At 48.6% G+C, this 21,155-nt stretch overlaps 1 protein-coding gene across 1 annotated transcript in view; it reads left to right on the plus strand.

The window, feature by feature from the left end:
• Positions 1-4,458: 4,458 nt before the first annotated feature.
• The window catches only part of TNPO3 (transportin 3), a 34,000-nt gene continuing 17,303 nt past the window's right edge, over positions 4,459-21,155 (plus strand). The window contains exons 1-9 of the mRNA XM_088141466.1: positions 4,459-4,946; positions 14,112-14,312; positions 14,628-14,701; positions 15,505-15,661; positions 17,361-17,504; positions 18,095-18,270; positions 19,317-19,455; positions 19,595-19,741; positions 20,828-20,935. Of these exons, the coding sequence (XP_087997592.1) occupies positions 4,803-4,946; positions 14,112-14,312; positions 14,628-14,701; positions 15,505-15,661; positions 17,361-17,504; positions 18,095-18,270; positions 19,317-19,455; positions 19,595-19,741; positions 20,828-20,935 (1,290 nt within the window). The 5' untranslated portion in view covers positions 4,459-4,802. The remainder of the gene's footprint in view (positions 4,947-14,111; positions 14,313-14,627; positions 14,702-15,504; positions 15,662-17,360; positions 17,505-18,094; positions 18,271-19,316; positions 19,456-19,594; positions 19,742-20,827; positions 20,936-21,155) is intronic.

A 21,155-nucleotide genomic window follows, 5' to 3' on the forward strand; every position in this document is an offset into this window, starting at 1 on the left:
CTTTAAAATCTCAGCTGGTTCTTTCGTGTTTGATCTTCTGCCGGACTGAATCCTAATTGGGGAGAGTCAGAAACTCTCAAATTTTGCTAACAGTTTCTCTAGCTGAATGCTGACTGGGTTCGCACATAGGTGTCTGCAGTGGTGGGGAGGGGCAAATTACAAAATACAAGCAAGGACATTGTCACATAAATTCCATTGCTTACTTCAAGACCCCGCGTGGCCATTCTGTTCCTTTCACACACCCATGCAACATCACGACCCGTGCAGAAGAGGTGCAAGCTTGCATAGGGACAGTGCAAGACTGCTTCTGAGATTCAACCTCCCCTTTGCCCCTCCCTGGGGACCCTACTAGCCAAGTACTCAACTGCTGCGTTTAAGCGATGCTGCTGCTGCTGCTGCTGCTGCACACGTGCCTTCTTTTTAGCCTCCCTGTGTTTTGCTGCCGGTTCCAACATACTTGGAATGAACACTTCAGGAATCTACTCTGCTGAATACTTGCTGAGTAAACTACAACGAGCTGGGGTACACTGTGTAAGAAGCTACATTTCAAAACACACAATGATTGAGTTCACACACTGCCTTAAACAAAAAAGTCAAGTAAACTACATTAGGGCTTAAGGTGATGTAAACCCACCTTTTGACTGGTAGCAATCCTCCAGCATTTCAGAAAAAAAGTCCTTTTTTGGTGCTACTGAAAAGTGCTAGAAATTAAGTCTGGCACCTTTGGAAAACCAAGGATGTGCTTTGCCTCTGAATAGGAGCCTTCAGCAGCATTGCCTTTCCGATGGTCCATGAGCACATTAACAGCATTAAGGATTAGAACAAACAAGGAGGCAGTAATTCCAAGAGGAGATGGGTGGAGTAGGATCTCCTGCCCAGGCCTCTTTTCCACTGGAAGATCAGAGTCCACGTGTGGGGTTGGTTGTCTGTCTGTCTGTCTGTCTGTCTGTCTGTCTGTCTGTCTGTCTGTCTATCTATCTATCTATCTATCTATCTATCTATCTATCTATCTATCTATCTATCTATCTATCTAATTTATATAGCTGCCCATCTCACACAAGGTGACTCTGGGCTGCGTACAATAATAAAAAAAATAAATACATAAAAACAACTACATATAAAAAACTGTAAAAACCCACAAAACAGGAGGGGATAAAATTAATAAGGGAGCCATCGTAAAATCTCCCTGGTCCCCTGGGAGCCCCAGGCCTGATCACATTTAACACATTGCCTCGGTTGTAGCAAAAGCACTTTGTTCTCAAGTCCATAACAAGGGGGGCAGAAGGAAGAGGGGAGCACCCAGGTATGAGTCAAGCTTAGAAAGAGATTACTGAATCCTTCCTGGGAATTTGAACTTTTTAAAGAAGCTGCTGGTCCTTCCACCTGCCTGAACATCTCACTGTTATTTTCAGGACTAATACATGGATTATGACATTGGCTTCCGTGGACTGCAGCCCACCTCACCAGATTTTTGTTTTATTTTATTTTATTATTAAATTTATCTGATGCCCATCTTTCCCAGAGGATGACAGGCGCATGATGCACGATCCTCAAATATATGTATGAATCCAGTGAGCTCAAAAAGAAATGATGGGGGCAATCACATGATCAGTAATGATTACTCACACCAATCCTGGCAGTCGCACAAACTTCCTGACATCAGTAGGCTACGCAGTGAGGGTGCTCCATAAATATATAGACTGGATCCCTCAGTCAAGGTGCAGGTCAGCTGCTTGTACAGGATGCTAAAACCTCTCCCTGCAGTGTCTACTTCCGTCCTCATCTAATGGCCCTTGGACTAGCTTGCTGACAGCAATACATCAAGAAACAGATCTCCAGCTAGGAGAACACTTGAGGAAGAACATCACAGTCCCTTTCATGAATCACCGCAAAGGAGAACATCTCAGAAAGTGGTGTGAAAGGTCTCCATAGTCCAGGAGCAACATTACTCATGTGTCCACTAGAGGTCCCAAACACTTTGATCTTTCATGAATACTGTATCAAGACTGAGTTAAAGGACACACCTTATGGGGATAATTTACATCGCTACTATATATAAAATTGTTTGTTTTATGTAATTTCTGCCCACTCTATTGCTCCCAAGGGACCTGTAGCCACACAGCATAGTTTAACCCTAACCACAAAATAGCTAACCACATTTTGGCCTAGCACGTTCGACAAATCCAGCCTGTCAGCCCAATACACTGAATTAATTAATTCCATAAACTATGATATATCATGCTGTAAAGACTTAACCCTCTGGAAAAGACTCTAATGTGGGAAAGGTGGAAGGAAAGAGAAGAAGGGGATGACCAGCAGCAAGGTGGAGGGACTCAGTTACAGCTATGATGGGTGGACCTTTGGAAGACCTGAAGGACCAGGTTGGGGACAGACCTTCGTGAAGAAAATCTATCTCTGTGGTCACCAGCAGTCAAAAATGATTTGATGGCATATAATCAATCAATCAATCAATCAATCAATCAATCAATCAATCACACAGCAAATCTAACCCTAATCCCAGATGAACAACACTCAGTCACTGCATTCATGTAACATGTAACACCCAAACCAATCATGTTATGGTTTCATATGATTGCCAGATTCACCCAATGCTCTTAATCCATTGCTGGGTTCTCACAGCATCCTGATCTACAATTCCTTCACCCCTTTTATTGCGAGTCTATCATAAAATTCTATGTTGTCCAAACCCAACAATACAATTCTATGTCGTCCAAACTATGTGGGACACCTTGAATTCCAGCTGCAGTCCAGCTAGAGGACCATGTGGTTCCGACCTTTATCCCAACCAGCGTCTTCCTGGAAACACATACGCACATTCGCTGTTTCCACACTTCTGGGACCTGTTGGAAGGTTTTAGCAAGGTGGGGAATGGTTGGGTCATGCAGGGCTATCCAGTCTGGGTTGTACAAATCTGGAGAACAGCAGAATTAATTAATTAATTCATTAATTTTCTCCCCCACCCATCTCCCCCCAATGGGGGACTCTGGGCGGCTCACACAAAACATTAAAATCATAAATACATATAAACACATAAAACACAAAAATTTAAATAAAACATTACTAAAAAAGAAGAAGAGAGTCCCAGAAGATGAAGGATCTGGGGCAGAAGACAGCAGGCCTCTATGGGGCTAGCCATCCCCATAGTTCTGTGTTTTCTGTCTCTCCCTGCATCAACTGGTCAGATTTTTGCAGCCCAGATCTGAGAGCCGTAGTTCACGATGCCAAGCAGAGGTGTGCGCAGGGTATGGTCAAAACAGTCAAGACGGCAGCCACCATGGAAGCTCCACCTGTTTTCAGTTGTGGGTACCACTCAAGGTTCAGACCTGACTTGAAATCGAAAGTATCCAGGAGCAACAGTTGTCCAGCTTCAGCTTCAGCTTCAGCTTCAGCTTCAATCTTTGAATCACCTTCTCCGGCAGAAGCCGAGGAAGTGCTTTGGATCATCCGCATGGTCCCCAGGTCCATCGAGCACCTTCCCTGCAGGTTCCGTTATTCAATGACCTGGAGTTGGCCTACGCCTACAACTGGCCGTATTTCTCCCAAGGAGAACCCGCTCGATGCCTTCGGTGGCAGGGAAATCCCTGGAGGAAGATTTTCTATTTCCTGAAAGGAGGTCCCCTCCCTCTATTCCAGTGTTTTTCAACCTCGGCCACTTTAAGATGGGTGGACTTCAACTCCCAGAATCCCCCAGCCAGCATGAGTTGAAGTCCACCCATCTTAAAGTGGCCGAGGTTGAAAAATGTTGAAAAACACTGCTCTATAGTCATGCTGCCTCTGCCAGCTCATACTAAAAAGCCCTTTCAGCAAAATTATGCAATCTGCTGGCTAAAGTTCGCTTACATTTACAGGATTTTTAAGTCTGGCTAGTTTCAGTGGGAATGAATGTTTATTTTTCCCTCCTGGACAGCAACTTCTTCTGAAGAAGAAAACAAAGAAAATCTCCTTCCCTGGGTGATATCCAACCACAGTCCAGTCCACAGTTCTCCAACCTGCCACCTTCCAGAGATGTTGGAATTTGGCTGAGCATTCTGGGGGCTGTAGTCCCAGAGGCTGGAGAAACCCTGAAGCAACTGTTTACCAGGCAGAAAGGAAGCTAACAGGCACCATTGCTCCAGCACCCGCCCCCCCGTGGCAAAAGATACCCCTGCTGAACTTTGGCCTGCAACCAAGCCACCAAGGCAGCGTTTCTCAACCTCGGCCCCTTGAAGAGGGGTGGACTCCAACGCACACCCGGCTGGGGGATTCTGGGAGTTGAAGTCCACCCCTCTCCAAGGGGTTAAGGTCGAGCAACGTTGCACTAAGGTGACTCGGCTGCGCGCGCATGCGTGGCAGAGCGCTCTCGGGCGCCCTTCCCGCCTCCCAGCCTGGGAAGTCACTTCCGGTTAGCGCGTGCTGCCGCCCGGACACCTTTGCCAGGGACATCCGCCGCTCGGCCGGAAGTGCCTCGGCGGCGGCCGTCGGTTCCAAGCGGGAGCGCGGCGGGCCGGCGACAGGCCGGCGGGGCGGGCTGCGCTCGGAGGGCCGGCGGCGGATGCCGCGGCTCCGCCAGCGTTGCGGGGCTGGGCCGCGGCGGAGGGCTTAGGCTGCGCCGTCCGCCGGCGGGGCCGGAACGCCAGCGCGCGGGCGGGGTTTCCGCAGGGAGCGCCTTCCGGGTGGCCCCGGCGCCCTTCCGCCTCCTCCCCCAGTGGCGGCTCGCTTCCTTCCCGGTAACGGACTCGGCGGAGGCGGCGCCCGGGATGGCCGCGGAGGCTTGAGGGCGCGGCGGCGAAGGCGGCGGCGGGATGGATCCTGTCGGGCCCGGCGGGGGCGCCGGCGGGAAGCCGAGCCTGCAGGTGGTCTACCAGGCCGTGCAGGCGCTCTACCACGACCCGGACCCCAGCGGCAAGGAGCGCGCCAGCCTCTGGCTCGGGGAGCTCCAGCGCTCGGTGAGCCGCCCGGCAGGCCGGGGCGGGTCGGGGCCCGCCGGGGAGGCGCGGCGGGTCGGCGGCGGGGAGCGGGCGGGAGAGGCCGGGGCCGCGCGGGCCAAGGCAGCCTCCGGCCGGGGGAGAGCGCGGCCTGAGCTTCCTCGGGGCGGGCAGGGAGGGAAGGGGACGGGGCTCTCCCGCCCGCCCCTCTGCCAGCCGAGGGCGCAGAAGGAGGCCCCGCGTGCCGCTGCGGAAGGCGAGCACCCCCGTTCCCCATCGCGCCCCGATCCCCTCGGGGGGAAGCCCCCCCGAAAGGGGCTTCTTCTGAAACGGGCGCGGGGCCGCCCAGCAGAGCGGCCGAAGCGCGGCCGGCCCGGCCATTGTTCGCTCGACGGGCCCCTCCTCGGTTTCTCGTTGGGGCCGAAGGCGGGCGCGGGGGCCGTCGCGTGCGCCCCGGGCGCCTTCCTGGCCCTGGCGGGGGCCCGTCAACCCTCGTCACGGATCCAGAAAGAGAGAGCTCTGTGAACGTGTGAGTCTGAAAACCTGCCGGGCTGCAAACTGGGCCAACGTGCGGACAGCTCCGCCCCACACAAGCGCTTGCTTTCAGACGCATCGCCGATAACTTGGTCGTAATCGTGCAATTAACGCCACCCAGATCGGCGTTTTGATCGTTTTGAGGCGAGGAGACTGGCAGAGAAAGGGTGCCCCTCCTGGTATTTTTCCTCCGTGTAACTTTGTTAGGATGTGTTTCAGCTGCTTTGTGTTGTGACACCAGGGGGAGATGTAACTTTGTTCCTCCCAGGAATGAACTTTTGCTGTGGATTCATTCCGAAATGGGGCTTGTCCTGTGCTTATGGACGGGCTGTGCTGTTATAGCCGCGAGCAGGCTGGTGCGCAAGCTTCCTTGTCAGCAGGCAGGAATTGGGGTCATCCTCCCTTGCCTTACTAAAGCCCTTGAATCCATATTTGTTTAACCTGGGCGAGAAACAAAGTAAAGAGAACGACGGGATAACTAAAGGGCCTTGCACTTTGCCTCCCTCTTCTCCTACTTCCCATGAAGGTATAAACTGTGGTCCAGCACCTCAGTTGCAGTGTTAACTTTGAGGTATTTTTGAGACATCAAATTGAGGTGTTTTTGAGACATCAAACTGCCTAAGAATTGTTTCTCATTGCTTGTAGCTTGAATGAAGTGCATATGGTGCAATTGTATCTCATGTTTCTAAACCACGTCTCTCATGATCTTGTATATAGTAACTCTAACAGGAAGGGGGTACAGTCACTTTGTATATGAATATTTCTATTTTATTACTGTAAATCTTCAGAAATGGTATCATATAAATAGTGTGTGTTTCAGGCAGCTTGCTTTTCTGGAAGACTGTACTTCAGTATTGCTTTTGAGGGTGAGGGACAATGCAGTCCATCCCTAGCATGTTTCTGGGGGAAAAAATGTTTCGTTTGTTAATTTGTTGGATTTATGTCCTACCTCTCAGCTCAAGATGACTGACATGGAAATCTTTCTTCATTTTAATCCCACAACAACCTGTAAGGTAATCTAGGCTGAGAGAGAATGACTGACTCAAAGTCACCCAGTGATGATCTGTGGCTGAGGCAAGGCTTGAACCTGGTTTTTTTCAGTGTTCAACTAACACTTTAACTACTGCACCACACTGGCTCCCCTAGTTATTGGTGTATTCATTTAATTTAGAGGCCCCCTACTCCAAATGATTCTGGGCACCCTCTAAATTTTGTGTATGCTGTATATGTGTGCACACACACTTATTTACCTATCCATATGTGCATGAGAGAAGTGATTTAATTATTTATTTATAGGTGCCTTCAAATTAGTCTTGACTCCAGGTGACTACATGGAGAAGTCCCTATAGTTTCCTTGGCAATATTTTCAGAAGTAGTTTGCCCATGCCTCCTCCTTCCTAGGGCTAAGAGGGAGTAACTGGCCCAGAGTCACTCAGTTGAGTTCCATGCTTAAGATAGGATTTGAACTCATGGGTGCCCAGCTTCTAGTCCAGAGCCTTTAACCACTAATATATTTATTTACTTACTATTCAGAGAATACTCTTGCACTGGAGATTCATTGTTCATTTATTTGTGCTTCGATATAGCAGCAATGAGCAGGACTTGTGAACCTTGTGCTCTCAGTATTAAATGCCCATTGGGGCTCCCCACAGAAAAAAGTAGGAGGTATGAATAGTATGAGAATGACTCTTTAAGGCGCCTAACCCAGGGCTGGGTTAGGCGCCTTACAGAGTGCCCTTTTGGCATGGAAACTCACTTTGATTTATGTCTCTAGTACTGCCAAGATCTGATTTCTGGAGATGCACAGACAGGGACTAAAAAGTCCAAGTTGGCAGGTGTGGCATAGCTGTCAAAGTTAGCGAAATGGATTCTGTATAGTCTGCAACTACTTCCTCTTGCATGATCTCTGCTTTCAAGTTACAGATAAGTCCTTGGGGTCTCTTGAGCAAAACGTTGCAAGATATCTGTGCTAAAATTTTGAAATATCTTTTCCTGTAGCTGACCTTTTCCAAGAGCCTCATGGGGGGAAAATACTGAGAAAATAATTCAGAGCTTAGAGACAGCCTTAAAACTTGTAAATTTTGGGTCAGCCAAGTGCTTTGATGTGCCCACCCTCCCTGTCCTTTATAATGTGAATAGGGAGACAATCCTTTGGGACAGAGAAATTGAAGGGAGAAGTTAAATTCCCTGTCTGGGAATTGGATATTTGAATTATCTGCGTATATCTGTTGAATCAAGCTATTTTTAGGATAGCTGTCAACATTTTGGCCTTTTGGGTTGAATTCTTTCAAAGGCCTGAATATGCCTTCAAATATGCATTAGAAGTGGACAGTGCTTCAATTTTGATTCCCAGAACCAACCAACCAACCAACCAACCAACCAACCAACCAACCTTCCAACCTTCCTTCCAACCTTCCTTCCAACCTTCCAACCTTCCTTCCTTCCTTCCTTCCTTCCTTCCTTCCTTCCTTCCTTCCTTCCTTCCTTCCTTCCTTCCTTCCTTCCTTCCTTCCTTCCTTCCTTCCTTCCTTCCTTCCTTCCTTCCTTCCTTCCTTCCTTCCTTCCTTCCTTCCTTCCTTCCTTCCTTCCTTCCTTCCTTCCTTCCTTCCTTCCTTCCTTCCTTCCTTCCTTCCTTCCTTCCTTCCTTCCTTCCTTCCTTCCTTCCTTCCTTCCTTCCTGTCCCTCAATCAGCAAAGTGACTTTAGGTGGTTCTTTGGAGCATGCAGAAGTATGACTGCAGCACTGTCTGCAGCATTTTAAAACAGCTGCATCTCCCTGGGATTGTGCCTCCTAATCTTGGGCAAAGGCACAACTGTTTGAAGATGTTGCAGACAGGTGCCACATTTACCCTCCAAAGCATCATTTGGAGATAAATCTGAAGCACTATGCCGGCCTAATATATAATACTTCGATTAGAGGTACCTGGCACTGAACCTGTGATTAGGTAAAGCCAGTGCAGCCTTTGAGGTCCCCTCTTGTTCCACTCTCCTAATCAAAGGCGATAGCAGGTCTCAAGGTTATCCTCTGGGGTGGAATTTGGACTCCTTGGAAGTTGCAAACATGTACCTTCATAGTCAAGCTATCTCACCAAGTTCTTCTAGAAGTGTAAATAAGACAAGGGCATATTAAGGTCTGATTGGAGCCCTTTTTATGTTGTAGGAAGGAAATCCAACGCCATGGATTGTGTTTTTTAAAATGATGTATTGGACGAAGGAGGCTCAGCTATCAGAGTGAAAGATTAGCAGCTCTGTGTGTGCATGTGTGTATCTATGTATGGATGAGAGGAAGATTATCAAGGTTTTAAAAATGCCAAGTGTGTAGTTAATTTTTTTCTCTGTTCTGCCTGACATTTTTGCTTTGTTCCCTTCTGTAGCACTTTTGCTCTGCAAAGACTTTATGATCCCTCCTTTTTCCCATGAGACATTAGCCGACATAATTCACAATCACAAAAACTCTGATGGGTAGAACTGCCCTTTGATCAGAGCAGTTTAAAAAGGGTTAGTTAAAATAGGTGAAGACTGGATCAGTTGGCAGCAACCAGAGGCAGCAGTGAGGAGGTCGGCTACATGGTTCTGCCCCTGTTAATCTCATTGTCTGCCGAGGGGGCTGTTGGATCATGGCTGTATGTTTGCTTGCATGTTTCCCATATGGCAGTCTCAGAAGAGAGGCTGAACTCAGTGGCCCATTGCTCTGTGCCAGTCAGGTGAGGCTCTCCTTCTTCTCACCTTACAGCTAGGGAAGTGAGATGAAGAAAGACACCTGTTTGGCACCAAGGCCTCTTTCCTCTGATCCAGCCTCAGAATTCCTCAGGCCTTGCCAAACCTAAGATTTTCTTGTTCCTTGGTAGGATAGGCCTTTTTATTCTTTATGTTGCACAGCCCGTGTTGACAGTAACGTTACAAAGTTGAGTAGGATTGGTCCCTGCACCCAAGAAGCTTACTGTTGAGAAAATGTGACAAGGAAGGGAAGAAGAGAAGGGAAATAGAGGCAAGATCTGTGATTGTTTTAGTTACACAAACTGGAGTCCTCGTGCACTTTGAAAAGGAGTGCTTTGGGAACTCCACTTGACCATCAGATACATGGGATACTGACTGGAGATAGGAGTGTGTGTTTATATACACACACACGTGTCTTTTGTGGGCAGAGACACACAAACACATTGGTAGTTCTGTGAGAAATATTAAGCAGTGAGGTTGGAGAAGTGAAACACAGAAGGTACCTGCTGTTTATTACTTTCTCATCTGGCCAACCTTGGGAACATGTAGATCAGTGTTTCTCAATGTTGTCAACTTTAAGATGTGTGGACTTGAAGTCCCAGAATTCCCCAGCTGGCATGGCCGGCTGGGGAATTCTGGAAGTTGAGGTCCACACATCTTAAAGTTCACAACTTTGACAAACACTGATATAGATGTTATCATCTCAGCATTATGCCTCATGGATTTTGTGGGCGGTAGACCATGAAAGCTTTGCTAGAATGAATTACTTAGGGTGTCAAATGATGATTGCTTTTTTTTTTTGCTGCAAATGCAGGGCTGACCATTTGGAAATTCATCACAGGGGCTTGGCCTCAATTATGTTTTAGTCCTTGCATGTTTCTTCAAACAAATGTTGATTGTAGAGTCCTGCTGCCAACCTCAAAATGCTAGGGATAGTTAATAAAACGATTTGTGTTGCCCTGTTGAGAAACCTGACTGGATGGGTTTTGGATCTTCAAGGCAGCTGTCTCTGACACTGTTTATCTGAGGGCCCTGTTAATCATCTCATCCAGGACCTGGTGTAAAGTTGACTGGCCAGATCAGCTTTCAGTGGCTGGTGCGAGAGCAGAATTTGAGAAATGTTGCTTTGGAATACACATCTTGAGTTCTTCACAGCATTTATGAAGAACGCAGGAGTAAGCAGCAGTCCTCTTGGAAATATGGGGCAATTGGCAAGCACAGATTTGGGCTGTGCTGGGGTATAAATGGTGCCTTTCGATCTTGACCTCTTATGGCAAGAATGTTAACAGTGTTATTCCACTGTTTAATTTGCCTGATGCCAGAAAACTGAGTTATGCCACCAGTCCACGTAGAAAGTGTGAGAACAAATATTTTCTTGGCCAAGCTCCTCTGTAATTGTTGGGGCAAGCAGGAGTTGGCAAGGGCCCTGCCCTCCTTCAGAGATCTGGCTTCCAGTCATAAGGAAAAGGAACGTTCTTCTGGCTCGCCTAGCAAGAATTGGCTTTCAGGTGTCTGTCTGCAATCTTCACATGGTCAGCTGGTGCAAGTTTGGGAAGCCTGTAGCCTTCCAGCTGTTGTATCCCAGAAGCTGTGGTAAACATGGCCCATGGTGAGGGGTGCTGTGACTTGTCCTTCAGCAACATCTGGATGGCCATAGGTTCTCCATTCTTGACTTGGTGTTTCAGACAGAAAATACGTCCACCCCCCTGTGCAAGCATTTGGTGCTTGCAGAGAAACGTATTGTTCAGATTCATCAAGAGGCTCTAAGTGCTTCCTTTTGATTGATTGATTGATTGATTGATTGATTGATTGACTGATTATGTGCCATCAAGTTGTTTCCAACTCCTAATGACCGCATAGATTCTCTCCATGCCAGTCTATCCCTAACCTGGTCTTTCAGAAGAACTATACAAAAAATTGGAGAAGGTTGAGCTTGGATCCTGTTTGAAAGATGGAATTCCTTAAATGTATTTCAGTGTTGTCTACTATCAAGTTTGGGGGCAGGGTCTCAGGATCTTTCACATGTGATTCTAGCATGTATGTGCAGGGCACAGGTTTCTCTGAGGTAAGTAAGAACCAACTTTGAGGGAGGAAAGGTTAGAGCAGTGTTTCTCAACCTCCACGACTTTAAGCTGTGCGGACTTCAACTCCCAGAATTTCCCCAGCCAGCATGCTGGCTGGGGAAATTCTGGGAGTTAAGGTCTGCACAGCTTAAGATAGCAGAGGTTGAGAAACACTGGGTTAGAGAGCTGAACATGCCAAAAAGGAGAAGACTTTTAATTTCAGATGGCGGGGCGGGGCGGGAGGACAAGCCATTTCCTGAGTTCTGGAGCTCAGTAAGTCACTCTCTTCCTCTCCCCTTCCCCGCCTTTCTTCATTGCCAATTTACTGGCGGCTTGGATATTGTGTTTCTAGTGCAAGACTGCCTTATTGGAAAGCTGATCAATATTTCCACTCTTTCCTTGGGAATAATTTTGGCAGACCTTGCTGCAAATTAACATCCCAAGGTGACTTTGTTAAACTTTTCAAGATAGAAACCTTTTAAAAGAACCAGGACTCACATTTGCCACTCAGTCTTTCTCTTCTGAGTGCTGCTTCCCTTTGTTCACCTGAGCACTTTAGAATTCACTGTAAACTTTTTACACTGTTAGAAGATCAAAATCCCATTTTTGCCCCAGGAGCTGAAGGAAGGAGGGACACAATGTCCTGCTTGTGAACCCCCCCCAGAAGTCTCTGGCTGGCCACTGTGAGAAACCAGATGGTGGAGTAAGATGGGCCTTGCCCTGATCCAGCAGGGCTCTTCTTAAGTTCTTCACGTGGGAGGGATAATGGGTGGAGTAGGATAGATCTGTTTCAGAGAGAACGAAGGAAGCATCTTTGCAGATGTGAACTGTGGAGTCCGTGGGGTTCTCTGAGCTTGGTTGTTTTCTTGCAAACGTTTCATTACCCAACTAGGTAACATCTTCAGTGCATGTGACCTAGCTGGTAATGAAACATTTGCAAGAAAACAACCAAGCTCAGAAAAACCCACGGACTCCACAGTTCAACCCTGAGCTACACATATTCACTTTTAGATGTGAACTCTCTTGTTTTAAAGAGGACTAAGAGCTAATTGGTGCAGCTTTCCCCACTGCATTACCACAGCTGAATGGCATGTGAAATGGAAGGGTGTTAGTTTTGGCATTTGCGATCATGCTTTGCTCTATTCAGATACCGTTGATGCTTTTGGGGACAAACATTGGACCACCAAATATTCCATTATGGGTGCTGAGGAAAAGCAACCCCTGTGCTAAAAGTAGTGACTTCTCTATTTATTTGTTTGATTTATATTCCACCTTTCTTTCAGGAGCTCAGGGTGGCATTTGGAAAGCCACCTCTTCTCATATTTCCCCACAGCAACCCTGTGAAGTTGAACTAAGAAAGGGACTGGCCCAGGGAACCGAGCTTCCATGGCCGAGGGGGACTAGAACCAGCGACTCCTCAGGGGTGGCCAGCCCTGTCCCCAATTTGCCACACTGGCCCTCCAGAGATAGAGGCGGGGCCTTTACAGGGTGTGGGGATGAACACCCAGGAAGGTCTGAGCTCCGCAGCTCTTGTGCAAGGCCCTTGATCCTTTCTCTTCAGAGCACTGTTTAGCCTGGGGAATTTTTCCTGCATGTGGGGCAGAGGGAAATAAATCTTTCCCTGGAGCCCTAGAGTCGTCTGGTCAGCCCCACCTGTGAAAACTTTTATCTGGATAAAAAGCTCTGCTTTCTTATAGCCGTCCTTGAGGACATCTAGCCTGTGGCCACTTGGGCCCCCAGAGGGCCCGGTCCTGGGCCCCCAGGGAGTTTGTACTGTTTGCTGGGGCTGATGGGAGGGGCCAGGTTGCATGCAAACAAATGGGGAGGCCTCACACTCTGCACTAACTTGTAACCTTTGTGTTTTGGCTTAGTGGAATGTGTGGACCTTGTTGTTCAGTCTTGTTTTTCCATCTGGCACCCTTTGTTGTTCCAGCATTCTTCAACTTGGTGCCTCCAGTTTTGCAGGCTTTGGCTCCCATATTCTTCAGTCAACTATGGGAGCAGGCAGGTTGCACGTTAAAAACCAACCCTTGTGGAGTGGAGCAAGCTGATTTAAACTGGTCAGGTCCCCCCTCCCCCCTTTTAAACTGGAGAAGCCTGGCCTTGAATCTGAAACCTTCAGTTTTCAGAGCAGTCCCTCCCCCTCCTCACCTAGTAAGTTTTCCTGGTTGTCCAGCATGAAGCTGATGCTCCATGAAAGTGTGTGAACCCTGAAATCTCTTCCCAGTTTCATCTGCCTGTCCCATTAGATCCAGCAGAGTGGGAGCATTACGGGTTCCGTTGTCTAGGGAGGTATGTTTGGGGGGCCCTAGGCGGTGGGCCTTCTCTGCTGTGGGGCCTGTGCTGTGGAATCTTCTCCCCCCTGAGGTGGGGTTGGCTCCATCACGGTTGACCTTCCGAAGGTCCCTCAAGACTTGGTTGTGCCAGCAGGCCTGGGGACCCCAGGGGACGGGGGAATTAGTGAGGCGGCTCCAGTGGTATTAACATCCCTTTTTTTTCTGTTTTAGTTCTGCTTTTATGGTTTTTAATGCTTTTTAATAATTGCTATATTATGTCTTTTAGGCAATGTTGGTTTTATATATTTATTGTTTTATTGGCTTGTGGTATGCCACCCAGAGTCACTTTTTGTGAGATGGATGGCCATATAAATTTGATTAATACATTAAATAAATAAATAAGTAAATGTGTTGGTTTTTAAGGGCCACAAGGACATTTCTGTAGGATATTTGGGAGATCTGGGAAGGCCTGGCTGAGACCTTGCTGGGAGTTCTGCAAAAGAACTCCAGTGCAGCTTGAGAATGCTGGCTGTTGTTCGTGTCTTGCTTGCCCTTTGTGTCCTGATGGCATCTCCCTCCCCGCCCCCCTGCCAAAAGGTTCACGCCTGGGAGATCTCAGATCAGTTGCTGCAGATCCAGCAGGATGTGGAATCTTGCTACTTCGCAGCGCAAACCATGAAGATGAAAATCCAGACCTCGTTCTATGAGCTCCCGACCGATTCACACGTCTCACTCCGAGATTCCTTGCTTTCCCACATCCAGAACTTGAAAGATATGTCCCCCGTCATTGTCACCCAGGTAAGCGGCCAGCGCTGTGCACAGGTATATGGAGGGCACGGTCGCTAGTGGAACTCATTAGCCTTGGCAGCTGAGAGATGCTTCTGGAGGTGGCCTGTCTCTCCGGCCCTTTTGCTGGGTGCCTTCGTGGGCCTCTGGGAGTCACTGTTCAACGTGGGCTGGACAGGCTGGTGTGGTCTGTCTGGTCCAGCAACAATCTCGTTCTGGGAATTTGTTCTGCGTGGGGAGGGGCTCCTCTTGCTGACTGTGCTCCCCGAGCCTTGTGTTCTCCTGCCTTCTCTTTCTCTCCCCCCCACCCCCCCACCCCCAATACAGCTCGCGTTAGCCATAGCAGACCTTGCCTTGCAGATGGCCTCTTGGAAGGGCTGTGTGCACACACTGGTTGAAAAGTAAGTCACCCGCTTTTCAGATCTTGTCCCCCACCCCGGACAGCTGATTAAAGCGCAGGCTGAGTCAGGGTCTTGTGGCAGTGATCTGAGGAGCAGAGGGGAACCCAAAGGGCAGCTTGCTCTGTGAGCACCCATGGGCTTTAGAGCAGATGGCTTTTTGAGGGGTTGTTTCCAAGAACATCGCTGGAGCAAATGTTGAAGCTTAGAGGCATAGCAGCATCCCTGCTTAGCTCCAATTTGACAGCATTTTAAATTGCTGTATTTCTAGACTGCCTCATAGCTGGAGTTTTCTAAGCTGGTTGTTTTCCAGTCTTTCTGAATGCTGAGATGGAAAACTGAGTTACTCTTTCCCAACCTCAGATGGGTTGAATTAGAGCTCCCAGCTAATGTGTCCAGCAACATGTGGCTGGGAGGTACCCACTGGGTCTCAAGGGCATAAGGTTGAGGTTGGTTCAACAGTCCTAGAGATCTGTTCCTGCATGTCTGCACCGCCTGTGAAAAGGCCTTCTCCATTGTCCTAGCCAAGCAACCTCAGATGGTGCTGGAAGGTGGGCCAGAAGATCTAAGTGGGGCAGATTGAATCACATGAGAGCATTTGATTCTTTGGAAGTCCTCAAGGCATATATAGATTGTGGCCTTAAAGGGCAATGCTTTGAGTTGGGCTTGGGAACAGAGTGTCATTGAGGGGTGGGAACCTCGAGTTGGTTGTCTGCATTGCTTTTGGAAGGCCTGTTGTGCCTGTCAAGAGTCCTGGCCTCTTCCTGTGACCTTTTCATATCTTCTCACCTCTTTTGGGATATCAGGTACAATAATGACGTGACATCCCTGCCCTTCTTGCTGGAGATCCTGACGGTGTTACCCGAGGAGGTCCACAGCCGTTCCTTGCGCATTGGCGCCAACCGCCGCACCGAGATCATAGAAGACTTGGCCTTCTACTCCAGCACAGTGGTCTCTCTGCTGGTGAGTGTCGGGTTGAAGCAGTAATGGCAACCCAACTGAAGCTTCTTGCAGAGAGACAACGAACCCAGAAGAGGAAGAAATGTAGAAGTTGGGAAGATCTGGAGCTGGGTTCCTTGGTCTGCCATAAAATTAAGAGTGTGGCTTAAAGCATAAAGTGGGATTATACTGGCTCCATTTCTTTGGGTAGATGAGCTCATAAATGAAAAGGCTTTTTTCATTTGTACTTGATTCTGGCTCCTTCAGGGATGTGTATGTAGTTTTCTTGGCAACGCTACAGAAAGAGTTCATCCTTGCCTTTTTTGCAGGATGTTTTTTCATCTTCTCAGTCTAACCTACAGTCCTGGGATTTCCTGGTAGTCTCCCATCCAGGGACTAAATTTTCCAGATCAGCCATGGTTGACTCAATGCTATCCCTGATAAAGCTCTTAAGGAGCAGGGACTGATTACTGTTCAGCTTCTGGAAGCAGGCAGCCGGGAGCCAGGTCCTGGTTCAGACAACATACTAAACCATCGCGTGGTTGGTTTGGCTTTGGCTCTGGCTCATCTTTTTGTGTGGACCAGGCCACAGAGGTCTGTGTAGTAGCATGCTGTGTGAACCCAGCCAGAGTTTTACGTTGGTCCCTAATGGCATTAAAGTATTTGGAAAACCGCAAACTGGACATCCCTGGAAAATTCTTGCAGTTTCCTGAAGAGCCACCAGCTGTTCCCTAGCGGAGGATAGGGATGGAGGCTCCTGGCAGGCTTCATAGCAGCCTTCCTGAAAACGTTGGTCTGAAGATGACTGAGATGAAGGCAGTGCTTCCTCCGTGCTTGTGGGTCGTCTGCTCCTGGGGGAGCAGCAGCGAGTGTTGCTCCCTGCTGGGGCCTGGCTTAATCCAGTTCAGCAGGGCCCAGCGTCAGCCACTGAGCCAGGAGCTGCTGGTCGTGGTCATGCCCTCTGGATGGATGGGTTGCTCTTCTTTGAGTTCACGATGATGTAAAGCGTGGGGCCTTGCAAACGAACTGACTGCAGCTCCCCTCAGCCTCTGGTAGCACGGCAGTTGACTGTGGGGGCAATACGGGTTAAAGTCCAGTGCAGGAGCCTGTTTCTCTGGTCTTGAGTGAACCCTGTGTGGACATTCTGCGGGTTTCCTGGAAGGAAACCCAGTGCTTTATTTGACATGTGTTGGTATCCAGGCTGCAGTTTTCACATATTGGAAAAAAGGCTCTATGCATATGCTCAGAGAGGTTCATTGTACATGGCTTTGCATCTGTTTTGGTGGCACAGTAGTGTTACTTTTTCTCAGAGAATTGGAAGAGGTAAAAGCTTGGCTAGTTTTTCCACATGAACCTCATCCCTTGCTTAGATGCTACATTGCTTCTCAGGGGTTGGCTTCCCACAGCCCATTAATCTGTGATGTGTTCAGCCATGAATATGCAACAGTTGGTAGCATTCACACAACAGGTTAAATGAAAACCAGTTGTGTTCAGTGGTATTAAAGCTGCAGATTGCGTTCATCTATCTTGCTAAGCCCTGGATTTGTCCAGTGAACCACAGATGGTTACATGTTAACAGGGTAGGCACACCACCGTGGCTGAATTTATATAATCTTCTAAGGTAAAGCTAGGTAAAGCGCATCATGCCTTAGCGTGTGTGCCATGGCTATTGTGCATGTTCTTTGAGGGAAGCTGAGCCCAGGGTTCTTGTTCTGTCCTGCAGGTGACCTGTGTGGAGAAGGCAGGTAACGATGAGAAGATGCTCATCAAGATCTTCCGATGTCTGGGAAGCTGGTTCAACCTGGGCGTTCTTGACAGCACCTTCATGGCCAACAGCAAATTACTCTCTCTGCTCTTTGAGGTTCTGGTGCGTTTCCTGGGGTCCCCAGTCTCAACACTCGGAGGGGCAGCTGGGTCCTCTCTGCTGAGAAGCAAGATGTGGTGCAGCTCTCTAAGCCTGGGGGTGGGAATGGACGTTGGCAGACATGTTGTAGGACCAGAACAGATGGACATTCCTTCCTCCTTAGGGGGAAATGGGTGACAACATCTCCCCTGTGTCAAGAGACAGTTAGGAAGAGGATCAAAGGACTCCATCGTAACACATGCCCTGATAACATGGGGCTTATGTAAACATATCCAGTTTCCAAATTTCTCTGATCAGATCCCTTTTTCCTTGCAATTAGTCTGGCTAATGAGACTCAGTGGGAATCTAGCGTCCTTGGTTGTGAGGCCATTAGGGATTGGATACAGGTTTGCGATCGGCCTTCTCCGTCCTGGGCACATCTGGCCTGGCCACCATCTGGATTGTTTCTATGTACTCAGTAGATACAAAGTGGCAGGAAAGTGTGAATAACCACAGCTAGTCAGGTAATCTTGGGGCGTGGGAAAGCAGGCTCAACGTTCGCCGAGATCCCTGCGGGAGGATTAAACAAGATCTCCGGGTGGGATGCCTTTCAGCAACAGGACAAGACGTCGTCCAACCTGCATGAAGCAGCATCGGACTGTGTCTGCTCCGCTCTTTACGCCATCGAGAACGTGGAGACCAACCTTCCCCTAGCACTGCAGCTCTTCCAGGGCGTTCTGACACTGGAGACAGCTTACCACATGGCCGTGGCCCGAGAGGATTTGGACAAGTGAGTAGCCAGGAGGCCCTGGGCCCAGTCCCTGTTGCTGGGAAGTGTTTGATAGCAAGATGTTCAGGCAAGTGAAGGTCCAGGGTGTGGCTCTGCCGAACTTCCAATCTCAGTTGCTGACAAGAAAAGAAATTGGGTCTGGATTCAAGGAGATGTTCCCAGAAGGGGCCTACATAGATTGTGAATGGAACCCCCCTCCAATACCCATTTTGGCCACCTTAGCCTGGTTTTGAAACTCCTTTAAATGTGGATTGAGAATCAAGCCAACATCTGGCTCTCAGGTTCACCAGAACCAACTCTAGGGCTTTTCAAATCTTAGCTACGGTTTCCTGAAAAAAAAAAGTTTATTTTGACCATTTGCACTTGGAAGTCCCTCTCCTGTTAAGTAACACATTATCTGATTCTTACCAACCCACATATTTCTGAAAAGAAAATAAATTTGCGTTGAAGATAACTATAAAAAAGAGAAACATGTCTGCCTCCAATGGTTCCACTACCAAGGCAATGGTCAGGTAAGAAGGCTTGAGTCCAAGCCAAGGAAATAACTTGAAAAAACATCTCAGGCAAGCCCTTGTCTAGTTCTCACAAAGATAAAGAGGGGGGGTCCTGTGAGATTCTGTTCTTAGAGCTGTTACAATCAAAGTAGTCTTGATCTATATGGCACTTGTTTCTTAGTCTCAGCCTCATAGGGCTGACAGCAACTCCCATTAATTCCAAATAACCTAGGAATGGTAGAGAGGTGGGGGTAGCTATACTGAAGAAATTCTGGATCAGGCTGCACCCACCTAATCTATTCCTGCTCCTTGGACTGTGATGGTTTTTCTGGATCTTCCCCACCTGTGTTTCCAGAGAACCTTTCAGCCAGATCTTGTATAGTCCAATGAGGGAAATGCCCACGGGGTATAGAGGCAGAATCAGGAAAAATTGTTAAGTAAGGGAATGAATTAACCTCCTCCCCTGCATTGCCTTGTCGCCCATCTGCACTGATTTTTTCCGTGGCACCTACTGACATGGCTTGCCCACTCGAGATCTCCTCTTCTTTCCAGGGTCCTCAACTACTGCCGGATCTTCACAGAACTCTGTGAGACATTTCTGGACAAAATTGTTTGCACCCCAGGCCAAGGCCTGGGGGACCTGCGGACTATAGAGCTGCTCTTGATCTGTGCAGGACACCCTCAATATGAGGTAGGAAGCCCCCACCCAGCCTTCCTTTTCCTTGTAGAACCAGTGAACCTCCTGAAAGGTTGGGGGAGTTCCAAGGGCCGAGGGGTGCTGCTGCATTATCCCAGAAGGGGAGAGTTAAAAAGGCTCCTTGCGACCCCAGGTGGTGGAAATTTCCTTCAACTTCTGGTACCGGCTGGGAGAGCACCTGTACAAGACGGACGACGCCATCATCCATAGCATCTTCAAGGCCTACATTCAGCGGCTTCTCCATGCGCTAGCTCGGCATTGTCAGCTGGACCCCGACCACGTAAGCCTGCTCACCTTCTCACCCTCGTTTGTCTCTTAGGCAAAGAAAGATCAGGATCCCCATGCTGGTTTGACATTCAGAGTTCCCCTGCGCCATTTTGCACGTCCCATTTAGTCCAGCTCATTGCCCTCAGTGACTTTTTCTGCAGGCCCGTTCAACATTCACCTTATTTCCAGATACACTGAAAATGTTAATTATCTCAAGATAGGCAGTGAGCAAGATGGGTGTTGGGTCAATATAAGTCACGAGAAGTCTGTTTGCACAAGAAATCCTTATGCTGCAGGGAGACATTTGAATTCATTATGCCTAGCTTGATCTAGGCCAGTGATTCTCAACCTTGGCGGCTTTAAGCTGTGTGGACCTTAACTCAGGCTGGCTGGGGAATTCTGGGAGTTGAAGTCCACACAGCTTAAAGCCGCCAAGGTTGAGAAACACTGGCCTAGGCTAAATATGGATTGTTCTGCCCTGAGCAGCCTGTGATTTTATGAACGTTGAAAGGCAACCTGCTGGGCTAAATGTTGCACTTGGCTTTGAGCTCCTGTATTCCACGTGGAAAATGCTCGCTCAGCCTCAGATGCCAATGATCTTGGATAGAAAGTTCTCAAATCCTAAGAACTCTGCCACTGTCCCTTGTGCTACAAGAACAAGGGACGCTTGTTAAGGCATAATTTGGACTGTTTGCCACAGTGAAGGGTGGGCAAAAACGTGTGCTTTTAAAGGAACACCATTGCCAAATAGGGCTACTTTTGGGCTGTGTGTGCTTTTAAGTGAACGCAGCTGCCGGATACAGCTATGGGCTGTTTGTGTGCTAAGTTTAGGCATTCTCTGGTCCGTGGTTCAGGAGCTAGGACAAGCTTGTGGAAGCCACATTTCTCTGAGAACGTGGACAGGGTCCCAGATTCCTTGGAGAGTGGGAAGTCTTGAGTGTGGGTGCGCAGGCTATTTCTCCCTCATTCTGAGACGATGAAGCCATTTTCAGGTCAGGCTTAATCAACTTCTGAAGGCACTGAGCTTCTGTTTCAATGGTGGCTGAGGTCCTGGGAGTGACATCCTTTCTCCTCTTCTGCTCCCAAATTCCTCCACTAGGAAGGGATCCCCGAGGAGACAGATGACTTTGGAGAGTTCCGAATGAGAGTGTCAGATCTTGTGAAGGACTTGATCTTCCTGGTTGGCTCTGTGGAATGCTTTGCCCAGGTGAGGGCCAGAGTGGTGAGGTTAGCCTTGTGTGGCTCGCGGGTTGCCACCAAGCGTTAGCCGTTCCTTCCAGCTGGAGAGCGCGTTGCCTGCGGATTGAGGCTGGGCATTGTTCTGGATCCTGTGTGCCTCTGGCCACCCGAGCTGAGCTGAGCTTGCACAAAGATTAAAAGATATGAGCAGTTTGTGGGTTGCAGTCCGATGGGAAGCCCTGCCACTG

This window comes from Python bivittatus, unplaced genomic scaffold (assembly GCF_059951505.1).
Source record: "Python bivittatus isolate LINGU-HERP-01145 unplaced genomic scaffold, Pbiv_v1 ctg000330_np1212, whole genome shotgun sequence".
In the NCBI taxonomy this organism is placed as follows: Eukaryota; Metazoa; Chordata; class Lepidosauria; order Squamata; family Pythonidae; genus Python; species Python bivittatus.